Source organism: Neoarius graeffei, chromosome 14, assembly GCF_027579695.1.
Source record: "Neoarius graeffei isolate fNeoGra1 chromosome 14, fNeoGra1.pri, whole genome shotgun sequence".
Classification (NCBI taxonomy): domain Eukaryota; kingdom Metazoa; phylum Chordata; class Actinopteri; order Siluriformes; family Ariidae; genus Neoarius; species Neoarius graeffei.
This window is the reverse complement of record NC_083582.1, coordinates 29,749,247-29,775,172: the sequence shown is the minus strand read 5'-3', so window position 1 is coordinate 29,775,172 and position 25,926 is coordinate 29,749,247. Positions and strand designations below refer to the sequence as shown.

The 25,926-nt window shown below is 45.5% G+C and overlaps 1 protein-coding gene across 1 annotated transcript in view; it reads right to left on the bottom strand.

Annotated features, from left to right (window-relative positions):
* Positions 1-25,926, bottom strand: part of frmpd2 (FERM and PDZ domain containing 2) — a gene marked incomplete at its 3' end in the record, with an annotated part of 63,074 nt that overhangs the window by 34,476 nt on the left and 2,672 nt on the right. Inside the window, 3 exon segments of the mRNA XM_060938831.1 lie at positions 2,840-2,909; positions 25,383-25,562; positions 25,726-25,791. Of these exon segments, the coding sequence (XP_060794814.1) occupies positions 2,840-2,909; positions 25,383-25,562; positions 25,726-25,791 (316 nt within the window).

Genomic DNA, 25,926 nt, shown 5'->3' with positions numbered 1-25,926 from the left:
TCTAAGGAAATAACCAGATCTGAGATAAAATCTGCAAATTCAGAAATAAACTTAGAATATGGCCCCGGGGGCCTGTAAATAATAAGCAATGGAATTAACTGGGTAGACTTATTTTTCGAGGCTACATACATTATATGAGTATGAAGAACTTCAAATGTATTAAAATTTATAACCAGGTTTTTGTGTTACACCTAGATAATCATTATAAATAACCACAACGCCTCCTCCTCTGCCAGTTTGACGAGGCTGGTGTATATAACTGTATCCAGGAGGACTCGATTCATTTAATGCTATACATTCATTTGGCTTAATCCATGTTTTAGTTAAACAAAGTACATTAAATTCCTGATCAGTAATGGAGTTCATTAACCATTAGCACTTTAGATGTAAGAGATCTAATATTTAATAACCCCACCTTTAGATCAAAGGTGCTAGCAGCAGCTGTACAGTCAGTATGATCTAATTTTATATTGATTAGGTTACTGGAGCAAACTCTCTGAAAATTTCTACCTTTTTGTTTAGCCCGGGGAACAGACACAGTCTCAATGTAGTGGACCCTGAGTGACGACTCTGTGCACTAGCAGACAGTCGGTTTAGCCTGTTCGTCTGCTCCCTGGCCTTGGCTCTGGATTGTCAGGAATTAACTTGGCCTGTTCTGAGACTATGACCTATGCTGCAGGAAATGAGAGCAGCACCTTCCTGAGTGGGATAGATACCGTCCCACCCTAACAGGCCAGCAGTGCCCTCAAAATTAGCTCAATTATCTATAAAGCCCACACTGTTTTCAGAGCACCACCTGGACAGCCAGCAGTTCAGCGACCATAACCTGCTGTAAGCTACATCGCCATGCCGCATTGGGATGGGGCCAGAGCATACTACAGCATCGGACATCGCCTTTGCTAATTTAAACACCTCTACAAAGTTAAAGTCTTAGTAACCTCAGACTGACGAAGGCGTATATCATTAGCTCCTGCATGGATAACTATCTTTGAGAACCTGTGCTTGCCTAGGAACCTAAGATTACCTGCTATGTCCAGCGCCCTGGCTCCTGGTATACACCTGACTAAAGCTGCTGGTGCCCCTAAAGACTGAGCTAATTTCACGTGCCGTATGATAGAGTCCCCTATAACCAGAGCTCTTTCAGGTTTCTCAGTGGGTGCATCACTAAGGAGAGCAAACCTGTTTGACATGTGACGCGGAGAGGAGTGGTGCTCCTGTGGGCGAGCCTCAGCGGTAGCTTTGGCTCTACGCTTATGCCGCCGAGTCGTCACCCATTCGCCCCACTGTAAGGGCTCTAATGCCGGAGCTGGGGATTACTAACTCCACCTAGGGCATCCAGACTTTCCCCTACAGAAACTACACTGTTCTCACACTCACTAACCTTCTCTAAAGCCTGGACACGCGCTTCTAGCACTGTAATCATCTCCGTCAGAGAGCTAACTAATCTGCACTTATCACAAATAAAGCTATCGCTAGCGACGGAGGAAGAATGACTAAACATCCTGCACTCAGCACACTGAACAGACCGAAGGTGTGCCATGATGAAAAGATTCACGTACCTTAATCGAAGATCTGTTGATATTAAAGCAGATCTGATGTAAATGGCCTCCGCTTGTGGTCTTTACACAGGAGGAAAGAAAAAGAAAACTTCCGGTCTCTGTGTTCTTCCAAAAAAAGAGGAAAAAAAACGGAAAAAGGAAAGCAAAAGTGAAAAGTACAAAAAGGAAAGCGACAGTACAATAAAAATGAAGAGGACACTGGAAAATTATTTGTAGAAAAAAGTTAAAAAAGATTAGTAATTAACGCCAGCACTCGCAGGAAAAAAGGACTTGGCGCAAAGAACTCAGGAACCAGGAAGTGCGTAGCACAGAATGCGCAAACAACTCAGGAACTAAAAAGTTCCTAAATTACTCAGGAAGTAATGAGTATGAAATGCAAATTTACTTTCATCTGAAAAGAGGACTTTGGACCACTGAGCAACAGTCCAGTTTCTTCTCTCCTTAGCTCAGGTAAGACGCTTCTGACATTGTCTCTGGTTCAGGAGTGGCTTGATATTAGGAATGCAACAATTGTAGCCCCTTTCCTGAAGACATCTGTGTGTGGTGGCTGTGTGTGGTGGTATGCACTGATACCAGCCTCAGTCCACTCCTTGTGAAGCTCTCCCAAGTTCTTGAATCGACTTTTCTTGACAATCCTCTCAAGGCTGCGGTCATCCCTGCTGCTTTTGCACCTTTTCCAGCCAGCCTTTTCAGCAATGACCTTCTATGGCTTACCCTCCTTATGGAGGGCGTCGATGATCATCTTCTGGACAACTGTCAAGTCAGCAGTCTTCCCCATGATTATGGTTGCATGTACTGAACTAGACCAAGAAATCCATAGTATTTATACTGTTTTACTCAAACTTGAAATGAAATATTGTCATATTTTGAGATTTTTTTGCGCTGTAGGCCATAATTATCAAAATTACAATAGAACAATGCTTGAAATATTTTAGTTTATGTGCAATGAGTCTAGAAAAATTCAATTTTTACTTTCTCAAATAACTGATGGAAAATATTGAACTTTTTCATGCTAGTCAAATTATTTGAGATGCACTAGTATTTTGTTTTTTAACACGTTTTTGTTTACTGCATAATTCCATACTGTATGTTAGTCTATAGTTTTGATGTCTTCACTATTGTTCTACAATATAGAAAATAGTCAAAATACAAAAAAAAAAAAACTATGATGAGTAGGTGTGTCCAAACTTTTGACTGGTCCTGTATATATTTTCAGTTCTGCTTTATTTTCATTTAAGACAAGCCAAAAGACCAGATGGCTATGAAGATAAGAGTCCTACCTCGAAGCCTGTGTCTAATCAACTGACTTTGCTCTGTTATCAGCGTAAAGTTACTCAATGCATTATCTGCCTGGAAAAAAACAAACAAACAAAAAATAATAAAAACCACAATATCTATCATATAATACGATACATCTGTCTCATATCATGACTGAATAAATATGATGATCAACAGTTAATTACTGTAAGTTACTATAATGTTTACAAACTGTATCTGTAAAACTGTACTTGCTACAAAATTAACCTGGACTTAGCTCTTCAGTAATATGCACAACACTTTAATATTAAGTTGTTAAGCCATCCTATCTAATTATATTTTATTATAGTTCATACCACCACTTGTAGAAATAACTATGTAGGAATACATCAATGCAAACAAGACAAAAACAGGTGGAAAAACAATTCCAATACACAGCCCCTGTGAAAGTACTGGAACATGAAGACCAATTCTTTTGCTTTTGCTAGACATTCGAAGTTGAGATCAAAGGATTAATATGAGACAAATGAATATGATCAGAATTTCAGTTTTCATTTCATGATATTTCCATATACATGTGTTAAACAACTTAGAACATGGCACATTTGGTGGCAGACAAACCAACTTTTAGGTGAGCAAAAGTATTGGAACAGATAGCCTTAAAGTAGCCAACACTGCTTGCAATAACTGCATCAAGCCAGTGACCCATGGACTTCACCAAACTGTTGTATTCTTCTTACATGATGGTTTTCCAGGCTTGTACCACAGCTTCTTTCAGCTGTTGATTGGTTTGGTGGGGTTTCTCCCTTCAGTCTCCTCTTCAAACTAGAAACACGATTCCAAAATTTAGGTCGCTGTGTAAAATGTAATAACTAAAAACAAAATGCAATTATTTCCTTTTTGAAAAATGCCTGTTTGGAACACTCTATAGGTAAACAGGTTAAATGGTCATTGGAAAGTCTCAGTCGTTCACAAGCAAGGATGGGGTGAGGTTCATCACTTTGTGGAAAACTGTATGGGCATTGCACAAATAGTCCAACAGTTTCAGAAGAATGCTTCACAATGTACAATTGCAAGGAATTTAGGTATTTCACCATTGACAATCATAATATCATCAAATGATTCAGAGAATCTGGAGAAAGCTCTGCATGTAAGAATTAAGGCCGAACATTGAACGGCCATGACCTACATTCCCTCAGGTGGCACTGCATTAAAAACCTACATGATTGTATAAAGGATATTACTACATGGGCTTGGGAACACTTTGGAAAACTGCCAATAAATACTTTTGCACTGTCGATAAACACAGTTCATCACTGCATCTAACAAGCCACATACCGTATAAACAACATACAGAAACACTGCTGAATTTTCTGGACCTGAGCTCATCTTACATGGACTGACACAAAGTGGAAAAGTGTGCTGTGGTGTTATGAGTCCACATTTCAGATTGTTTTTAGAAATCACCTGATTCAAAATCGAACATGAAATTGCCTGATTCTAATTGAAATCGAACACATTGTGTTCTCCATGTTGTGTTCTCCAGATTGTCACCAGCACAAAGTTCAAAAGCCAGCATCTATGATGGGATGACAGTGTGTTAGTGCCCATGGCATGGGTAACTTGCACATCTGTGAAGGCACTATTAATGCTGAAAGGTACATACAGATTTTGAAGCAACATATGCTGCCATGCAATTGACATCTGTTTCAGGGACATCCTTGCTTATTCCAGCAAGACAATGCCAAGCAACATTCTGCGCATGTTACAAAAGCAGTGGCGTGCACAGACTTTTTGAAGGGCAGGGGCGGAAATAAAAAAAGGGCACATACAGCACCCTTTTTATTGCAAAGTGTATCATAATATACACTATTGCAAAGTGTATCATAATATACACTAAGGCCCTGTCCACACGGCAACGGATTCAGGTGAATCTGATAAAATTGTTTATCGTTTCGGCCTGGCGTCCACATGGCACCGGCGTTTTGGGTGCCCCAAAACGAAATCTTTTGAGAACGGGTTCCAGAGTGGAAAAATCTGGCAACGGCGCCGTTGCGAAGTCGTCTGGATGAGTAGAACGGATTTGTTTACGATGACGTCACAACCACATGACTGTCAATGCTTCACGCCGGGTAGAAGTGTAACGAACTCGATGCGAGTTGTCAACAAATCCTATAACTTGGTTCATGAAACGTGCTTACAAAATATTTTCACTGTGAATATTTATTGTGTAATGATGCAAAGTGAGAGAGAGATATAGAGAATAGCCCTTAGGGCAGAGTCTTTAGTCCAAACACTGCGGAAGTACTGAGTATAACCAAACCGCGCACCGCCCATGCGCTTTCCAAAAACAAAAACAATCCCACCAGCAAAAATAGGGGAAAAAAAGGAGCGATCTCACCTCTTCAGATGTTGGTTTAAGTCCGACAATACATTCCTCAAAAAGGGCGTAGAAGAACAAAGTAATCCATCAATGTGTAGCATTCAATTTATTCCGGACCATTAAAGAATTCTGGAGGATATCAGAATGTTGGCGTACTGGCTTCCATCTACCCCCATTCATTCCTCTTTCCGTGTCTTTCGTTTTACGCTACTGATTAATAATCAAAACTTTATGTGGCTGATGCTACAGAAGAAGGGGTTTATGCACATGCGTCTACTTCTTCTATTGTTCTGGTGTCTCTGATGGGACTGTCTTACAGCGCACGTAGAGGTGTGGCATGTATATTGCATCGTTTTCAGCAAGCGTTGCGTTGCCATATGTACCTGATATTTTATTGATCCGTTGCCCATGTGGACGCCTCGTCTCGTCTCGTCTTCTTCTGCTTTATCCGGGACCGGGTCGCGGAGGCAGCAGTCTAAGCATGGAAGCCCAAACTTCCCTTTCCCCAGACACCTCGGCCAGCTCCTCGGGAAGAACACCGAGGCATTCCCAGGCCAGCCGAGAGACATAGTCCCTCCAGCATGTCCTGGGTCTTCCCCGGGGCCTCCTCCCGGGGGGACATGCCTGGAACACCTCCCCAGGGAGGCGTCCAGGAGGCATCCAAAAGAGATGCCTGAGCCACCTCAGCTAATTCCTCTCGATGTGGAGGAGCAGCGGCTCTACTCCGAGCTCCTCCCGAGTGACTGTGCTTCTCACCCTATCTCTAAGGGAGCGCCCAGCCACCCTGCGAAGGAAACTCATTACGGCCGCTTGTATCCGCGATCTTGTTCTTTCGGTCATTACCCAAAGCTCATGACCATAGGTGAGAGTCGGAACGTAGATCGAACGGTAAATTGAGAGCTTCGCCTTTTGGCTCAGCTCCTTCTTCACCACGATGGACCGGTAAAGCGACCGCATCACTGCGGAGGCTGCACCAATCCGCCTGTCGATCTCACGCTCCATCCTTCCCTCACTCGTGAACAAGATCCCGAGATACTTAAACTCCTCCACTTGAGGCAGGACTTCTCCACCAACCTGAAGAGGGCAAGCCACCCTTTTCCGGTCGAGAACCATGGCCTCGGACTTGGAGGTGCTGATTCTCATCCCAGCCGCTTCACACTCGACTGCAAACTGCCCCAGTGCATGCTGGAGGTCCTGGTTTGAAGAAGCCAACAGGACAACATCATCCGCAAAAAGCAGAGATGAAATCCTGTGGTTCCCAAACAGGATTCCTTCCGGCCCCTGGCTGTGCCTAGAAATTCTGTCCATAAAATTTATGAACAGAACCAGTGACAAAGGGCAGCCCTACCGGAGTCCAACATGCACTGGGAACAGGTCTGACTTACTGCTGGCAATGCGAACCAGACTCTTGCTCCGTTCGTACAGGGACCGGACAGCCCTTAGCAAAGGGCCCCGAACCCCATACTCCCGAAGCACCCCTCACAGAATACCACAGGGGACATGGTCGAATGCCTTCTCCAGATCCACAAAGCACATGTGGACTGGTTGGGCAAACTCCCATGAACCCTCAAGCACCCTATGAAGGGTATAGAGCTGGTCCAGTGTTCCGTGACCAGGACGAAAACCACACTGTTCCTCCTGGATCCAAGGTTCGACTATCGGTCGAATTCTCCTCTCCAGTACCCTGGAGTAAACCTTCCCTGGGAGGCTGAGAAGTGTGATTCCCCTATAATTGGAGCACACTCTCCGGTCCCCTTTCTTAAAAACAGGGACCACCACCCCAGTCTGCCACTCCAGAGGCACTGTCCCCGACCGCCACGCGATGTTGCAGAGGCGTGTCAACCAAGACAGCCCCACAACATCCAGAGACTTGAGATACTCAGGGCGGATCTCATCCACCCCCGGTGCCTTGCCACTGAGGAGCTTGCAAACCACCTCAGTGACTTCGGCTTGGGTAATGGACAAGTCCACCTCTGAGTCATCAGCCTCACTCTCCTCAATGGAAGACATGATGGTGGGATAGAGGAGATCCTCAAAGTATTCCTTCCACTGCCCGACAATGTCCCCAGTCGAGGTCAACAGCTCCCCACCCGCACTGTAAACAGTGTTGGCAGAGTACTGCTTCCCCCTCCTGAGGCGCCGGACGGTTTGCCAGAATTTCTTTGAGGCCGACCGATAGTCCTTCTCCATGGCCTCCCCGAACTCCTCCCAGTTCCGAGTTTTTGCCTCCGCAACTGCCCGAGCTGCAGCACGCCTGGCCTGCCGATACCCGTCAGCTGCCTCAGGAGTCCTGGAGGTCAACATGGCCCAATAGGACTCCTTCTTCAGCTTGACGGCATCCCTTACTTCCGGTGTCCACCACTGGGTTCGGGGATTGCCGCCACGACAGGCACCGGAGACCTTGCGGCCACAGCTCCGAACAGCCGCGTCCACAATGGAGGCAGAGAACATGGTCCACTCAGACTCAATCCCCCATCTCCCCCGGAAGCTGGGAAAAGCTCTCCCAGAGGTGGGAGTTAAAGACCTCCCCAACAGAGTGCTTGGCCAGACGTTCCCAGCAGACCCTCACCATACGTTTGGGCCTGCCAGGTCTGTCCAGCTTCCTCCTCCACTAGCGGATCCAACTCACCACCAGGTGTTGATCAGTTGACAGCTCAGCCCCTCTCTTCACCTGAGTGTCCAAGACATAGGGCCGGAGATCAGATGAAACGACAACAAAGTCTATCATCGACCTCCGACCTAAGGTGTCCTGGTGCCACGCGCACTTATGGACACCCCTATGCTCGAACATGGTGTTTGTTATGGACAAACCGTGACTAGCACAGAGGTCCAATAACAAAACACCACTCGGGTTCAGATCGGGGAGGCCGTTCCTCCCAACCACGCCCCTCCAGGTGTCACTATCGTTGCCCACGTGAGCATTGAAGTCCCCCAGTAGCACAATGGAGTCCCCAGTCTGAGCACCCCTCAGTACCTCTCCCAGGGACTCCAAGAAGGCCGGATACTCTACACTGCTATTCGGCCCGTAGGCACAAACAACAGCAAGAGCCCTCTCCCCAATCCGAAGGCACAGAGAGGCAACCCTCTCGTTCACTGGGGTAAACTCCAACACATGGCAGCTGAGCTGGGGAGCTATAAGCAAGCCCACACCAGCCCGCCGCCGCTCACCATGGGCGACTCCAGAGAAATGGAGAGTCCAGCCCCTCTCGAGGAGCTGGGTTCCAGAGCCCAAGCTGTGCATGGAGGTGAGCCCGACTATCTCTAGCCGGTACCTCTCAACCTCCCGCACAAGCTCAGGCTCTTTCCCCCCCAGCAAAGTGACATTCCATGTCCCAACAGCTAGCCGCTGTGTCTGGGGATCAGGTCGTCGAGGCCCCTGCCTTCGACTGCCACCCAATCCACACTGCACCAGCCCCCTACTGCTACCTCTGTGGGTGGTGAACCCACAGGAGGTCGGGCCCACGTCACCTCTTCAGGCTGAGCCCGGCCGGGCCCCATGGGCAAAGGCCCAGCCACCAAGCGCTTGCATGCGAGCCCCAACCCCGGGCTTGGCTCCAGGGTGGGGCCCCAGCTGCGCCATACCGGGCAACGTCTCGGTCCTTGGTTGTTGCTCCATTAGGGGTTTTGGTGAACTGCTCTTGGTCTGGCCTGTCACCTAGGACCTGTCTGCCTTGGGAAACCCTGACAGGGGCATCATGCCCCTGACAACATAGCTCCTAGGATCATTCAAGCACACAAACCCCTCCACCACAATAAGGTGGCAGTTCTAGGAGGGGCCATGTGGATGCGATATTTAAAAAAAAAAAATTGGACGCGATATTTAAAAAAAAAAATCTCGTTGCCGTTGTCGTGTGGATGTAGCCTAAAGCTACATTCACAGTTTATAATGGTCACCCAGCTGTGTTCTACTTAGCTGATCATCACACTGGTCTCTCTCTCCCCCTCAAGGCTCCCAAGGGGGCACTTTAGCACGTGTTTTGGCTCCTGAGAGGGCACTTGAGGGCAGTTTAGTATGCGTTTTGGCTCCCAAGGGGGCACTTGAGAGCACTCTAGCATGCGTTTTGGCTCCCAAGGGGGCACTCTAGCACACATTTTGGCTCCCAAGAGGGCACTTTAGCATGTGTTTTTCAACAATTAGGCCACAAGGGGGGGGCAACCACCCCCCGCCACCCCCCGTGCACACCACTGTACAAAAGCATGGTTTCATAGTAAGAGTGCGGGTGCTAAAATGGCCTGCCTGTTTAGCACCCACACTCTTTTCTGTTGTTGTATTTTATGCTTCATAATGTGCTGCACATTTTCAATGAGAGGCACATTATGAAGCATAAAATACAACAACAGAAACCCTGGAATGTTGAGCAACTGAAGTCCTATATCAACCAAGAATGGGAAAGCATTTCACATTTAAAACTTTGACAATTAGTGTCCTCATTTCCCAAATGCTTACTGAGTGTTGTTAAAAGGTGATGTAACACAGAGGTAAACATGACCCTGTCTCAACTTTTTTGGAATATGTGGCAGGAATCAAATTCAGAATGTGTGTATATTTACAAAAACAATAAATGTTGCTCAGTTTGAACATTAAATATTTTGTCTTTGTATTGTATTCAATTCAGTACGGGTAGGTCAAAAAGGATTTGCAAATCTTTGCATTCTGTTTTCATTCATGTCTTACACAGCATCCCAACTTTTTTTGAAAAAAAATATATACACTTTATTTTCAGAAAGTTAATAACCAGTTTCTCTTATGCTAATCTCATATGGGCTTTCAAATCTATCCAGGCTTGGGACCAGCACTAAGTATGCACTGCCTTATACAAACCCAGTGGTTGGGTATTTTACCTAATCTGCATGTCTTTGAACTGTGGGGGAAATCAGAGCACCCAGAGGAAACCCACACAGACATGGGGAGAACATACAAATTCCACACAGGAAGACCCCCATTGTCCATGAGGTTTGAACCTGGAATCTTCTTGCTATGAGGCAACAGTGCTAATCATAACACTACCATGCCACCTGGGTTGTAGATTGGATGCATTTCTCTGTAAATTTGCAGACAGAAGGTTTCTGTAGTCTTTGCGCCTACCATCATGATATTGATATCATCAATAAAGATCAGTGAACCTATTCCAGAAGCAGCCATGCAAGCCCAAGCCATGACACTATTTCCACTGTGCTTGACCAATGAGCTGTCATGTTCTGGATCATGAGCAGATCCTTTCTTTCTCCACATTTTGGCAAAGGTTAATCTTGGTTCCAAAATGATTGTGGCCCATCTCTGTATTTCTTTGTGAATTCCAATCTAGCCTTCTAATTCTTATTGCTAATGAGTGGTATGGCCTCTGTATGTTATGAGCTCTATATACAGTATGATACTATATTATAGTACATTATAAACTCCTCTATATATTATATAAGCTCTTAAATTCTTCTTTAAACAGTGGATTGCGGAGGTTTACAATTCACCCCTGCCCTGTGGAGGTAGTTGTTGATGTCACTGACTGTTGGTTGAGGGTTTTTCTTCACATCTCTCAATCTGTTTCTGTCACTAACTGCTGTTACTTTCCTTGGCTGACCTGTTTGATGTCTGGTTGTTATTATGCCACTGGTTTCTTTCTTTTTCAGGACATTCCAAATTGTGGTCTTGGCTTTGTGCAATGGCTCTGATCAATTTTTCCTCTTTTCTCAGCTTCAAAATGGCTTGCTTTTCTCCCATAGACAGCTCTCTGGCCTTCATGTTGGTTTATCCTTTTTTAACAACAAATGCAGTGTTCACAGGCAAAATCCAGGGCTCAAGCCAAGACTGGACATTTAGCACTACTGTATTAATTTTTAAATCAATCAATCTACCAGGGCACACTATGAAACACTTGTCAGTCACATGTTCCAGTATGTCTGATCACTTGAAAAATGGGTGGGTTCAAACAAACGGTGCCATTTTGTAAGTTGTTTAACACATCTACATGTATATATCAGGAAATGAAAGTTGAAATTCTGATCTATCATCTCATATGTTCATGCATTCATCTTTTGATCCTGTAGAGGAAAAAATTATTTTTAGAGAAATTATGACTTCAGTGATCTTTAGAAAGTAAGCTTCAGCAACACTGTCTGTAAGGTTTTATTCCTTTGTAAGGATAAATAATTGTAAGTATTTATTCTTGACCAAGAAGGCAGTAATTCATTTTGTGACAAAATTGTAAGGATTTATTCTTAATATTGTTCTGTTCTGTTCTATTTTACTATTTCAGCTAGAAGGCATTGAATTCCTCTGTCTCCTGTGTAACTTGACCAAGTTACTGTGTGACCTTCTGTCTAAGCTAGACACATTGCTCGAGACGTAATATTGATATATTTTGGAACATTCTATCAGAATATATTGTCCTGTGCTATCTCTGACCTAAGGTTGTGCGTAAATGTTGATATCTGTTAGAACATCTGCTAATATGAAATGTATACAGGATATATTTTCACTCACACACATACATATTGATGGAATTAAGATGTGTTTTGCTCAGTCCAAGGTTTACTGACCTAGTCACTGTTGTCATAGTCTGACATCCTACGACGCACACACATAACACACACACACATTCACATACACACACACACACACACACACAATGCATAGCTGCATATCCACACAGACACACACACACATAGACAGATATCAAACAGTGATGTCATTTCATCCACACAGATAAGACACATATAAAATCCCTGTATTCTCTCGTTGTATTGGGGGACTTGCGAATAAAGATTGCGAACTGGATTGTGGGGTTCCTTTCTTTTTTCTGCGACTCACCCCCAGACGTCTGGGTGACACGAGGGGACTGATCTCGACATGGTGAGGGCCAGAGAGATGGAAAAAAAAAACCAATACTGTCTCATGTTTATATAAGATGAAGAATGTTGTTTTGTGTTCTATTTTACAAGGTTATCGTAAGCTTGCGTACATAGCAGAGATAAAGATAGCAGAGGAGATGCCCCTGACCGTGAAAGGAGATAACAGGAGAACATCTGATATGCAAGTTCATGCTAAGCTGTATAAAATAAGGTATATGAATTCAGAGGGCGCTTCTCTGGGTGAAATGCTGTGTGGGTTTTCATTTTGGAGAAGCCCTCTTGCAAGGGTATTAATAAACTCATATTTCTGTCTGCTTTTTCCTAACAGCCTTGAGTTTGATTACGTTTTTCCACCATAATTCTTCTCAACAAGGATGGGATAGCATGAGTAGCAGGGACTTTTCCAGATCCAAGTTTGGGGAAACTATTAGATTAGATTAGATTAGATTAGATTAGATTAGATTAGATTAGATTAGATTAGATTAGATTAGATTAGATTAGATTAGATTCACTTTATTGATCCCACATCGGGGAAATTCACATGTTACAGTAGCAAGAAAATGTATTGCCCAGCAAGTCTGACGAGATCTCCAGAGACAGACTGAGTCTTTAGACAACAGGGGATCCCCCACTGCTGCTGATATCCAACAAACTCATGGTGAGGAAAAGCCTTTTTCTTTTATTCTTGTAAATTGACGATAAGAGATTATGTGTCGCAGTGAACTGTAGTAGACGCGTGTCTAGATGGTTGGACCCATCAGTGTGCGTATTTTTGAGAGGGTGAATATGTACCAGGTTGAGAGAAAAACCCTTTCTGCTCTTTTCAAGTAAGGTTTTGGAAGGACTAGAAACCTACCTATTATTGACAAATAGCAGGAAGCAATCGTGATCACGACACACTTGGGGTAAAAGTGAGATTAAAACACGGTCTTTTGCAACATACAAGGGAAAATGAGACAGAAAGGAACAAAGCAGTCAGAAACTGAGATAACTCCTGAAACCTACCCTTTTCCAAAAGTAAAATATATGTTAATTAAGTATGGACTTGACTTGTGTAAGCAACTTAGGATGTGGGAAGAAAGATGCAAATTTCCAAAGGGAGGCAGTTTAAGTGGACAGATCCAGAATTTTAAGGAGAGGTTGAAACAAGTAGAGGAAGATAATGAGAAAAAGGAAGAAGAAATGTAGAATACAGGTTGATTGGGGTGCATTTAAAATGTGGCAAGTGGAAGCTGTGATAAGAGATAAACTGGCAAATTCACATACACATTAGGGTCAGGTAGAACGTCAGGGAACTAATCAGAATTCTAGTGCTTTTACAGCTTCAGCTCCACTCTCTTATGTGCCTGGAGCCTCGCAGAGGAATGCTGGCATTCATCCAAAACTCAACCCGATGCAGGATTTGTTCCCTCCCCCTCCTCCTCCATCTTCTTCTCAGCCTCCAGAAACAGTGCCTGTGTCACTTTCTGCTGGTCAACAAATGCAGGACCATAATCAACCCATAGAGGAATTTGAACAAGGTGAAAGCTTCACACAGGTAGCGACATCTACCTCAGTGTCATCACACACAAGGTCGCACACAATGAAGAAGGAAACTAAAGGCTACCCAGTGCATGCTGATAAAGATAGGGAGGTTTGCACAGATATCCATATGCCAGTGGTCGCTGTGGCCAGACCAGAAGGCCCAACTATGGTCTTCCATGCCTGGAGTCCAGAGGAGGTTATGCAGATGGCTGCTGAGATCAAGGATCCCAGACAGCATGGTGGTCCTAAGTATACCGAGGAATTCAACAGTTTCTGTCAAACATACTTCCCCAACAGCCATGAACTGTGCTGAATGTTTGCAAAGAAACTAGATTTGGACTTCAGCAAGATCCAGGACAAGTTTCTTGAAGAAGAGGAGCATGCAAATCACCCAGATTGGATGCATGCCAGTAACCGGGCCTATTGAGAGTCCGTTATTGGATTGCAGGATGCTGTCAGAACGAGATTTCCAGTCCAAATGGACATCACACAAATAACAATCTGTAAGCAACAGGATGATGAGACAGTAACACAATATCTGCAGAGACATCCAGCACATGTAGAGAAGAGGCAGTAAAATCAGAGAAAAAAAGGCAACACTCTTCTTAAGGCCATGTTTACAATGGTTTTGGTGGTGCAAGGTATGTAAGCAAGTCAGCAGCATGGAGCGGGACATGGAAGGTCATGTGGAAGAGGTCATGGGAGAGGAAGAGGTTGACAGCACCAAGATGGATGCTTCATTTGTGGCTCACTTAATCACTGGTGTGACCAATGTCCACATTATCTAAGCAGTCCCAAGAGTACTGAGATGGCGGACTGACTGCCAGTCCTAGTCGCTCAAGCTTCTGGCAATGAAGAATCTGCTTTATGCTCACCGCTTGCTACAGCCTGCACAGAGAGTAAGGAAAGTAAACAAGTAGGTACATATGCATTACACACTGATGAATTATGCTTGAAAATGCCAATATTTTCTCTGTTTCTAATAAGGTTCTAGATTTCTTAGTAGATTCAGGAGCGGGACACTCTGCCCTTAGATCCTCAGAGTTCTCTACACAGCCAAAGATCAGCAACTGATCCCAGATCACTGTGGGCACCTCTGGACAACAGGTCCTCGAGAAATGTACTGAGCCACTCCACTGTAGACTGGGTGAGTCTGAAACATTTGGGTTTTCAGTTTTATTGTCTCATTATTGCCCAGTAAATATACTAGGGAGAGATCTGATGCACAGATTAGACATAAGTCTCCTGAGTACCACAGATGGGTTATAGGTAGTGTGAATTCCAGATGAGGAGAGTGCAGTCATGAATAATGGTTAAACTAGACCCATCTCCACCCCTTTATGTGTATGAGTGGAGCCTGGTGCCCTCAGAAGTTCTGAATATGAATGGGGAGCTGACTGAGATGGCAAAAACACACACTAGCCCAAGTGGTACTGATTATAGGCAATTAGAAAACTTACATTGCACCACTCACATTAGCTACGGGCACCCAGATGTTAAATTTGAGCATGACTGGTTTAAGGAATGTAGGGGGATGTGAAAAACTGTTATTAATGAAGTTATTTTGGAATAGTCACAGGTGCGCCACATTTGTGCAACCAACAAGCGGTTATCAACTGGTGTTTAGTTCACACATGGCTCCGCACATGTCATTGGCAAAACAACAAGGGGATAGGTGGAAGGATTTTGGCCCATGGGTGTTGAAGTGTGTAAATGCAAGTGATCCAAGAGCACTGTGCAGTAAAAACATGACTGCATTTCAAACAAATTTGGATTTCATTGTCTCTGTCAAGAGAAACTTAGGGTTAATTGGTGAGAAACCTGTGCCAAGGATGTGGTAAACTTACAGTTGACTCCCCGTGTTTAGCGGAGGTCCTGAAACAGCTTTGGGCACAGGGCAAACATGACATAGGGCTGATAAAGGGTATTGAGCCAGTGATGATCACCCCAAAATCTGATTTTAAACCCTGTAAATCCCAGTATCCCCTGAGACCTGAAGCTATAGAGGGCATTAGGCCTGTGTTCAATTCCCTAAAGGCAGCAGGGGTAATTGTAGATTGTCTTAACTCCCTCGTGCGCACTCCCATTTTCCCAGTTAAGAAATACACTGAGCCGAGTAACCCACTGAGTGGAGATTTGTACAAGACCTGCAGGCTGTAAGCGCTCGAGCTTCCAGTGTTCCTAATCTCCATACTATTCATTCACAAATACCATCAAATAGTATACATAGTAAGTGTAATAGAAAATTTTAAGTGTTTAAGAAGATTTTAAACATCTAAATTTAAATGTGCAATTTCTACCATCTAAGCAGAGAGATTTTTGCTTTGTGTGTGTGTGTGTGTGTGTGTGTGTGTGTGTGTGTGTGTGTGTGTGAGAGAGAGAGAGAGAGAGAGAGAGGGAGAGAGAGAGAGAGAGACTGTTTTGGATTCTTTCAATATCTGGCATGTACCCAGTTTCAAGGTTTCAATGTTTAGGCTGTAAAGGGAGCACGGAAGAGATAAGATGTGCTCTTTACTGAAAGAGAGAGGCCTGTCATGCAAGATTGAAAGAAACCTATTTCTTCTATGGCTTAGGGTGTCTGCATGTTAATCCTTTTTTTCCAACCATGATTCATGGTTAATCACAGAATCACAGCCATACAAAATATATCAAAACCTCCAACCAAGAAGCAAATGATGTCATTTTTGGAGATGTGCTCATATTGTCGTGCAACTGTACTTGAGGCTCCCTTCAGTTTACTGATCCATGGCAAGGGCCTACTCCCACACTGGGAATCCCAGACCCTGCTTGTCTTTTTGTCCAGACAGTCGATGAGAAATCAGGATGTATGATGTCAGTATTACTACAACAGCATGGAGGTAAGTTATGACCAGTTGCATATTATTGTCCTGTCACAGCAGGGCTACCACTATGTTTCAGAGCTGTTGTCATAGCTGAAAAGGCCATAGTAGCCTCAAGAGACATAGTGAGCTATTCAGAGTTAACGTTATTGGTTCCACATGCTGTTCCTGCTTTTCTCATAGAACAAAAAACACCTCATCTGTCAGCAGCTCACTGGCTCAGATACAATGCTGTGTTACTCAAAATGCCTTACATCACAGTGAAATGCTGTTTTATCTTAAACCCCATGACACCATTACCCACTGAGGATGATGGTGAGCCTCAATGTTGCATATCTACCGTTTCGCAGGTTTGTTTGCCTTGCTCTGATCTCAGTGAGGTCCCTTTGCAAAACCCAGACTTACTGCTTTTTGTGGATGGCTTCGCTTCAAAAACCCAGACTCAGGTAAGAACCTTGTTGGTTTTGCAGTGGTCTCTGCCCATAAAACCTTTGTTTCAGGGTCACTTCCAAGTCACTTTTCAGCACAGGCTTCTGAACTAGTGGCAGTCACAGAGGCCTGTAAATTCGCAGAAGGCAAGACAGTGACCATATACACAGACAGTAGGTATGCTTTTGGAGTAGCTCACCATTTGGTAGGTTGTGGAAACATCATGGGTATCTAACATCTACAGTACATCACACACTCATCAAAGAACTGTTAGATGCAATTTTACACACCTAAGCAGGTTTGTAAATGTGATGCCTTACTAACTAACTAAGTAACTAACTACTGTAACTAACTCGACTGATCCTGCCTCTGCAGGTAATGCTGCTGCAGACGCTAAAGCAGCTGCTTCCAAGAGTTCCCTGTTTGTGCTTGTGTTAACCCTAATTATGTCTCAGAATCCTCTTTTCAGGTTTGCTATGCTGGAGCAGATTTAGTCACCAGCCACATTAAAGGAGATAGCATGCTGGGGAAAAAAGGTCGGTTGTGTCAAACATAATGGGGTGTGGTATGGTCCTCATACCAGGCCAAGTCATGTGGGAATGCCTTGCCTCCTTAGTTGTTATTTCCCTGTGTTTGCTAAGCTGATACATGGGCAGGACCATGTATCAAAAGGGGGAATGATGAGCTATTTTTAATTTTGTCCCACAAAATTTGTGAAGAAAAATAAGACACCACTGTGCTTATCTATGATGCAGCAGAAAGGGAGAATGGGACACTGAAGAACAAATTGGCCAAATGCTGTGAAGATAAGGGCCTGAATTGCGTAAAGGCTCTCTGTATTGTGCTGTTTCATATGAGAATGTGCATAAGAGTGAAAAACAACTTCAGCCCCTTTGAAATTCTGTTTGGCAGGCCACCCAATACTGGCATGGGCTCAGGGCCTAAACCACAAGCCCTAACTGTGTTGTGTCAAGATGAAATGTTGCATTATTGTGTGGATCTCTTCTCTGCTCTTGCTATCACTCACAAGCAGGTGAAGGACACACTTCCAGTCCCATCGTCTGAACCTCTACATGATTTGAAGCCTGGTGATTGGCGATTACACTGTTAGGAGGAACAGAGGAGGATGAAGAGGAACCATCGGAGATGAGAGGGAAAGAGAACAGTGAGTAGGTGAAGCTAGCGGGGTGTCATGGAGTTTCGGTGAGGTAGAAAGAGTGCAGAAGGGCGCACCTGTACTTGGAGCACCAAAATAGGTCAAGAATAGTGAAGTATCACCCCCTAACAGCACCTATCAGTGTTTTTGCATCTGACAATGCTTGAGAGATACGATGATGAAGATGATGCATGCCATCATGGAAAGTTACCAGAAGGTGAAGACGTATCCAGAAGAGCTCCCGGACTGGCCTCTGAGGACATATGAGAAATATAACCCCCCTTTCTTGAATGTGAATGATTATGAACTATAGATATTTTTGCTTATGCTTATTGCTGGCTGAAGAAATAACACAATAGTGAAGTTTGATTTATATAATGTGAATCTGCATATTTTCCTATCTGTTCATTTGCCATTTGCATAGAGATGCCTATGTCTCACAAAAACAGTAGTATAATCATTTCCATTTCCCTGTTAATGAAGTGCCTGTTGAAAACCTGTATAGGAGGGATGGGAACCATCTATCTATCCATTATCTGTAGCCACTTATCTTGTTCTACAGGGCTGCAGGCAAGCTGGAGCCTATCCCAGCTGACTATGGGCGAGAGGCGGAGTACACCCTGGACAAGTCGCCAGGTTATCGCAGGGCTGACACAGAGACAAACAGACAGGAAACAGAAAAGATGTATTCGGGAAAGTATTTTGCTTTTGTATAAGTATTTTGTATTATAGCTATCAAAGAATTGATAAAAGGGGGAATGTGTAGAGGAAAAAATATTTTTAGAGAATTTATGAATTTAGTGATCTTTAGAAAGTAAGCTTCAGAGACAGTGTCTCATGTTTATATAAGATGAAGAATGTTGTTTTGTGTTCTATTTTACAAGGTTATCATAAGCTTGCATACATAGTAGAGATAAAGATAGCAGAGGAGTTGCCCCGACCATGAAATAAGATAACAGGAGAACATCTGATATGCAAGTTCATGCTAAGCTGTATAAAACAGGGTGTATGAATTCAGAGGGCACTTCTCTGGGTGAAATGCTGTGTGGGTTTTCATTTCGGAGAAGCCCTCTTGCAAGGGTATGTTAGGACTAGGACTGTTTTGGCCTCTAGAGGCCGCTGTTATTTCCTTTTCATGTCATGTTTATTTTGGCCTCTAGAGGCCGCCACTGTTCCTGTGTCTTGTGTTTGTGTTAATTGCCTAATTATCTTCACCTGTGTCCTTAATTAGTTTGTCTATTTATACCCCTGAGTTCAGTCCTCTTGTCACGGAGTCTTTGTGCTGTTATGTTTATCTCCAGTTTCCTTTGTACTGTGTTTTTTGATCTTCTTAGCTTTTGTATTTTTGCACTTTGCTTTTCTTTTGGATTATACTCTTTGGTTTTTTTTTTGTCTTTTGTTTTGCCCTGTATATAGTGTATATAGTTTAAATAAACCTTTTGATTCTTTTTCTACTTCCGCCTCACGCCTCTGCATTTGAGTCATCCCCCTGGTGGCCTAGTGGGGGTTTGCTGGATTATCACACCAACGAACCAGGTTCGAATCCCAGCAAAACCCTAACAGAAAGACTCCGTCATGACCGACTCAGCAGAGGCTGCTTCAACTGTCTACCCGGCCAACCTTCAGGGAATTATGGCAGCTTTGACACGCTTCGGAGCAACCATGGACGCTCATGGACGTACGCTCACCAGCCAACGTGAGGCCCTCGCTCGCCACGAGGAACTGCTTCAGCAAATTGGGAAAACCCTGGCACAGCTGACATCTCTGCCTGCATCTCCTGCTCCTGATCCAGTTCCTGCTCCTGATCCAGCTCCCACTCCTGCTCCAGTGCCTCCTGCAATGCTGCCTTCTTCACCTCGCGAACCCAGCCTTCCTGCACCACAGAGGTATGACGGCAAGCACAGTGAGTGCCGAGAGTTCCTTACCCAGTGTCAACTCACCTTTGAGCTTCAGCCTACCACCTACACTATGGATCGCCGCAAGATTGCCTTTGTGATCACCTTATTAGCTGGTAAGGCGCGAGCCTGGGCTACTGCTATCTGGCAAAGACAGGGACCTGAGTGCTTTGATTTCCAGCTGTTTTCTGAAGAGATGCTTCGGGTCTTCGATCAGGCAGACATCAGTACCGACGCAGCCCGAAAGCTCATGTCCATCCGGCAAGGAGGAAGCGTCGCAGATTACGCCATCTCGTTCCGAACACTCGCAGCAGTAAGTGGATGGAACGAGACTGCCCTGGTGTCAGCCTTCCACCATGGTCTGTCTGACCCCATCAAGGACGGTCTGGCCTCTATTGGATGCCCAAGTGACCTCGAAACCCTCATCTCACATGCTATTCGTCTGGACAACAGGATGAGAGAACGCCACCAAGCCTTGAGCCCCCCCAGCCTCCCTACCTCTACCTGGAGACCGTCTACCTCCTTCAGTGACTGTCCAGAACCCATGCAAGTGGGTCGTACTCGCCTCTCCGCATCTGAGAGGGAGCGCAGAAGGAGGGACAAGTGCTGCATCTACTGTGGCAAGCCTGGTCACTTCCGAGCATCATGTCCCGAACTCTTGGGAAAAGGACCGCCCCGTCCAGCCGAGGGAGGGTTGTGACGGGGCCTACCCTCTCTCCCGGACTCCCTGGCCAAGGAATCTACATCCCGGTCTCCATCTCCTGGGGTGAGTCTGTCCACTCTTGTCAAGCTTTGATAGACTCAGGGGCGGCTGGGAACTTTATGGATATTCACTTCGCCCAAAGCATCAATATTCCGACTGCACCTCTTGAAGTCCCACTGTCTGTGTCTGCCCTCGATGGCCAAGCGTTAGGTGATGGAAGAGTCACCCAAGTTACTTCTCCAGTTTTCCTCCAGTCTCAAGGTCACAAGGAAGAAATATCCCTGCACCTGATTCCTTCACCTGAGTTCCCAGTTATTCTAGGCCTTCCTTGGCTTACTCGCCACAACCCTCGCATAGACTGGGTAACAAGCCAGGTTGTGGAATGGGGCCCTGCATGCCATGCCTCTTGTCTGCTCTCTAGCTCTCCTGTGTCTCCTGCCGAGCCCCCTGATCTCACCGAGTTATCTCAAGTTCCCACAGAGTACTGGGATCTCAAGGAGGTATTCAGCAAGAGCAGGGCCGCCGTTCTTCCTCCGCACCGGGCCTACGACTGTGCCATCGACTTGCTCCCTGGGACTACCCCTCCTCGTGGCAGACTGTTTTCACTCTCTCAGCCAGAACGCAAGGCCATGGAGGAATACCTCAAAGATGCCCTGGTCTCTGGGTTTATTCGACCCTCCACTTCACCTGCTGGAGCCGGCTTCTTCTTTGTCGGCAAGAAGGATGGGGGGCTCCGACCATGTATTGATTACAGGGGCCTGAATAAGATCACTGTGCGCAACCGATATCCCCTTCCGCTGATGTCCACAGCTTTCGACCTGCTCCAAGGCGCCACCGTCTTCACCAAGTTGGACCTACGGAACGCATACCACCTCATCCGTATCCGACAGGGAGACGAGTGGAAGACTGCCTTTAACACCCCGTCTGGGCACTACGAATACCAGGTGATGCCCTTCGGACTCACCAACGCACCAGCTGTTTTTCAGGCCCTAATCAACGACGTCTTAAGGGACATGATTAACCTATACGTTTTTGTCTACCTCGATGACATCCTTATCTTTTCCAAGACCATGCAGGAGCACCGCCACCATGTCCGCCAGGTTCTCCAGAGGCTGCTACAGAACAATCTGTTCGCCAAGGCCCAGAAATGCGAATTTCATGTTCCCGAGGTCTCCTTTCTGGGATTTATTGTACGGACAGGCCAACTCCAAATGGACCCTGCCAAGACCCTGGCCGTCCGGGATTGGCCTACTCCCAAGTCCGTTAAGGAGGTTCAGCGGTTCTTAGGATTCGCTAACTTCTACCGCAAGTTCATCAGGAACTTCAGTTCTGTGGCAGCACCCATGTCAGACCTCACCAAAGGGACAGGTGGATCTTATGGCTGGTCTCCTCAGGCAGAAAAGGCGTTCAAAGACCTCAAGGACCGCTTCTGCACGGCACCCATTCTGGTTCTCCCGGACACCTCCCAACCATTCATCGTGGAGGTGGACGCCTCGGACAGTGGTGTCGGCGCGGTGCTCTCTCAACGTTCGGAAGGAAAGCTGCACCCCTGCGCTTACTTCTCCCACCGCCTGAGTCCTGCTGAGTCCCGGTACGATGTGGGGGATCGAGAACTGCTAGCGGTCAAACTGGCCCTTGAGGAGTGGAGGCACTGGCTGGAGGGAGCACAACATCCATTCCTGGTTTGGACTGACCACAAGAACCTGGAGTACCTCCAGCAAGCCAAGAGACTGAACCCTCGACAGGCTAGGTGGGCCCTGTTTTCAGTCGGTTTGACTTCACCCTCTCATACCGCCCCGGCTCCAAGAACACCAAACCTGACGCACTGTCCAGACTGTTCTCTGCCACTAACAGGGAGAATGAAGTCGGGCCTATTATCCCTGTGTCCCGGATTGTGGCCCCTGTCCGCTGGGGTATTGAGGAGGCTGTCCGACGAGCCCAACGCCAGGACCCCGGTCCTGGGACGGGGCCACCAGGCCTCTTGTACGTCCCACATCAAGCCCGGGCCAAGGTTCTCCAGTGGGGTCACTCTTCCCCTCTCACCGCCCACCCGGGAGCTCGGAGGACCCTGGACTTCCTGAAAAGACGCTTCTGGTGGCCTAACATGGAGCAGGAAGTAAGGTCATTTGTCCTGTCCTGTGAGGTTTGCACCAGAACCAAGAACCCACGACAGCGTCCCCAGGGTCTCCTGCATCCTCTGACCATTCCCCGGCGTCCCTGGTCCCACGTGGCAGTCGACTTTATCACGGGTCTCCCTGAGTCACAAGGTAACACGGTCATTTTGGTCTTAGTTGACAGATTCTCCAAGGCCTGCCGCTTCATACCACTGTGCAAACTCCCCTCTGCTCTTGAAACTGCGAAACTTTTGTTTAATCATGTCTTCCGAGTCTTTGGTCTTCCACAGGACATCGTCTCAGACCGAGGGCCCCAGTTCTCCTCCCGAGTGTGGCACGGGTTCTGCAAGGTCATCGGAGCCACTGCCAGCCTCTCCTCTGGGTTTCACCCACAGTCCAATGGTCAGACGGAGAGGCTCAACCAGGACCTGGAAACCACCCTGCGAGGCCTGGCTATGGATAACCCGACATCGTGGAGCACCTGGCTGCCATGGGCGGAGTACGCCCACAACACCCTGCAGTCATCGGCCACCAAGCTGTCGCCATTCCAGTGCCAATTCGGGTTCCAGCCACCTCTGTTCCCGGACCAGGAGGAGGACGCGGGGGTGCCCTCGGTCAACCAATATGTGAGACGGTGTCGCAAGACCTGGAGCAAGGTCAGGAAGACCCTCATACAGACCTCCAGAACCAACCAGACTCAGGCCAACCGCCATAGAAGACCTGCACACGCTTTCCGCCCTGGGCAGCGTGTTTGGCTGTCCACTAAGGACCTTCCACTGCGGGTGGAGAACCGCAAGCTTGCTCCTCGCTACATTGGCCCCTTCAAGGTGGTGCGCAGGGTGAACCCTGTCTCCTACCGGCTCCAGTTGCCCCGGACTCTGAGGATCAACCCCACTTTCCATGTTTCCCTGTTACGGCCCGTACTGACGTCTACGTATGCCCCTGCCCCTAGGAACCCCCCACCCCCCCGCATCTTCCAGGGGCAGACTGTGTTCACTGTGAATCGCCTGCTTGACTCCCGCCGGGTCCGCGGCGGGTTGCAATATCTGGTGGACTGGGAGGGCTATGGTCCTGAGGAGCGCTGCTGGGTTCCTGCTCGGGATGTCCTTGATAAAGAACTATGTCGGGACTTCCATTCGGCCCATCCGGATCGCCCTGGGAACGTCAGGAGACGCTCCTAGAGGGGGGGGTCCTGTTAGGACTAGGACTGTTTTGGCCTCTAGAGGCCGCTGTTATTTCCTTTTCATGTCATGTTTATTTTGGCCTCTAGAGGCCGCCACTGTTCCTGTGTCTTGTGTTTGTGTTAATTGCCTAATTATCTTCACCTGTGTCCTTAATTAGTTTGTCTATTTATACCCCTGAGTTCAGTCCTCTTGTCACGGAGTCTTTGTGCTGTTATGTTTATCTCCAGTTTCCTTTGTACTGTGTTTTTTGATCTTCTTAGCTTTTGTATTTTTGCACTTTGCTTTTCTTTTGGATTATACTCTTTGGTTTTTTTTTTGTCTTTTGTTTTGCCCTGTATATAGTGTATATAGTTTAAATAAACCTTTTGATTCTTTTTCTACTTCCGCCTCACGCCTCTGCATTTGAGTCATCCCCCTGGTGGCCTAGTGGGGGTTTGCTGGATTATCACACCAACGAACCAGGTTCGAATCCCAGCAAAACCCTAACAGGGTATTCATAAACTCATATTTCTGTCTGCTTTTTCCTAGCAGCCTTGAGACTTATTATATTTTTCCACCACAAAGGGCTTCAGTGTATAGCAAAAACAAAGGCTTCGCCATTCCAAGAGGATTGTATTTCAGAACAAACTAATTTCCATTAATTTAGTAGAAATGACTCAACACCACATGTGTCACAGTATAATACAGTGATTAATGTAAATTATCATAACATTGTAAAATTGTAAAAAATATTAAAAAAAATACAGCAGCTGTATGATGATTTTAGGAAACAACTTCTGTGTCTGAAGCTGCTTAAGGAGGCATGTATTATGTTACTTAATATCCAATGAAAGTGAAGTGATTGTCACTCATCTTAACAAACTATTTCCATCTCTCCAAACAAAAGTAAAGAATAAAATATGACAGGATATGCTGTTATAGGAAATGCAGCCTGACACAAAGTGTGATTATTACAGATTTTTTTCCTATAATAGATTATCTTGTCATGTTTTATTTCTCTTAAACCACAGCAATTTGTCAAGAATTCCATTAAAGACCACAGACCACTAAAGACCATCACATCACACTTTTTATCCATTTATACTGAGTAACTGCAAAGTGTACAGCCCTGCATCTTGAAGACATTCCAGTGATTGAAAACTGGAATTTGGAATGTGCAGAATTCACCATTCTTTTTAATTGGCTGTTACTATAGAAATGATGATGAATTAAATCAATATTAACTTGTGATTTGTATTAGTCGGAAATACTGCCAGACTTGCTGTTATAGAAAAGTAATCAACACCTTCTGACCAATCAGAATTGAGGATTCTATAGAACATACAGAACATTTTCATTTGTATACACAATGTAAACACCACATCCTTGCACAAAATTGCTTCCAGTCTTAGCAAACACAAACAAGGAATCAGATGAATCATGATCACCATTTGAAATATTTCTCCAAAATCTCCATAATTCTAATCAACATTATCAACAAAAGCAGACTTACTGGATGCTGTAGGACGTCCTGGACCAGCTGCCTGATTATTCTGTCTGGAGGAGGAAGGAGAGTGTTCTTTTGGTGCTGCTCACAGAGATGCAGCACTGTCAGCAGATCTGGCTGTCTATGAGACTCTTCTTCACACATGTTCAGTAGAAGGCTGTTCAAGTGGTCACTAAGCTGAACAGGCTACAGTATGAAAGAGCAATGTGAGAAGAAATAACTTATGTCAGTCAAATAGGAATATTGAGTTTAGAATTGTGAATAGCATTTTGTTTTATTTCAGTTAATATCAAAATAAAGGCTAAAACTACACAATAAAGACAGTAATGATTAAATATCGACAGCTCACCTGATTTTGAGGAAGTTGATAATCTACAGTCCAGTACAGAGTCATTCCCAGAGAGTAAACGAGCATCTAGAAAGGGAACAAGCAACTTGTTGTTATTGGGTTTTGTGTATTTAGACTACGTCCATTATTAGGGTGTAAATTAGAGAGTCACCATAAACAAAAGGTTACTTTGCCCAATATTCTTATTATGTCATCTGATAT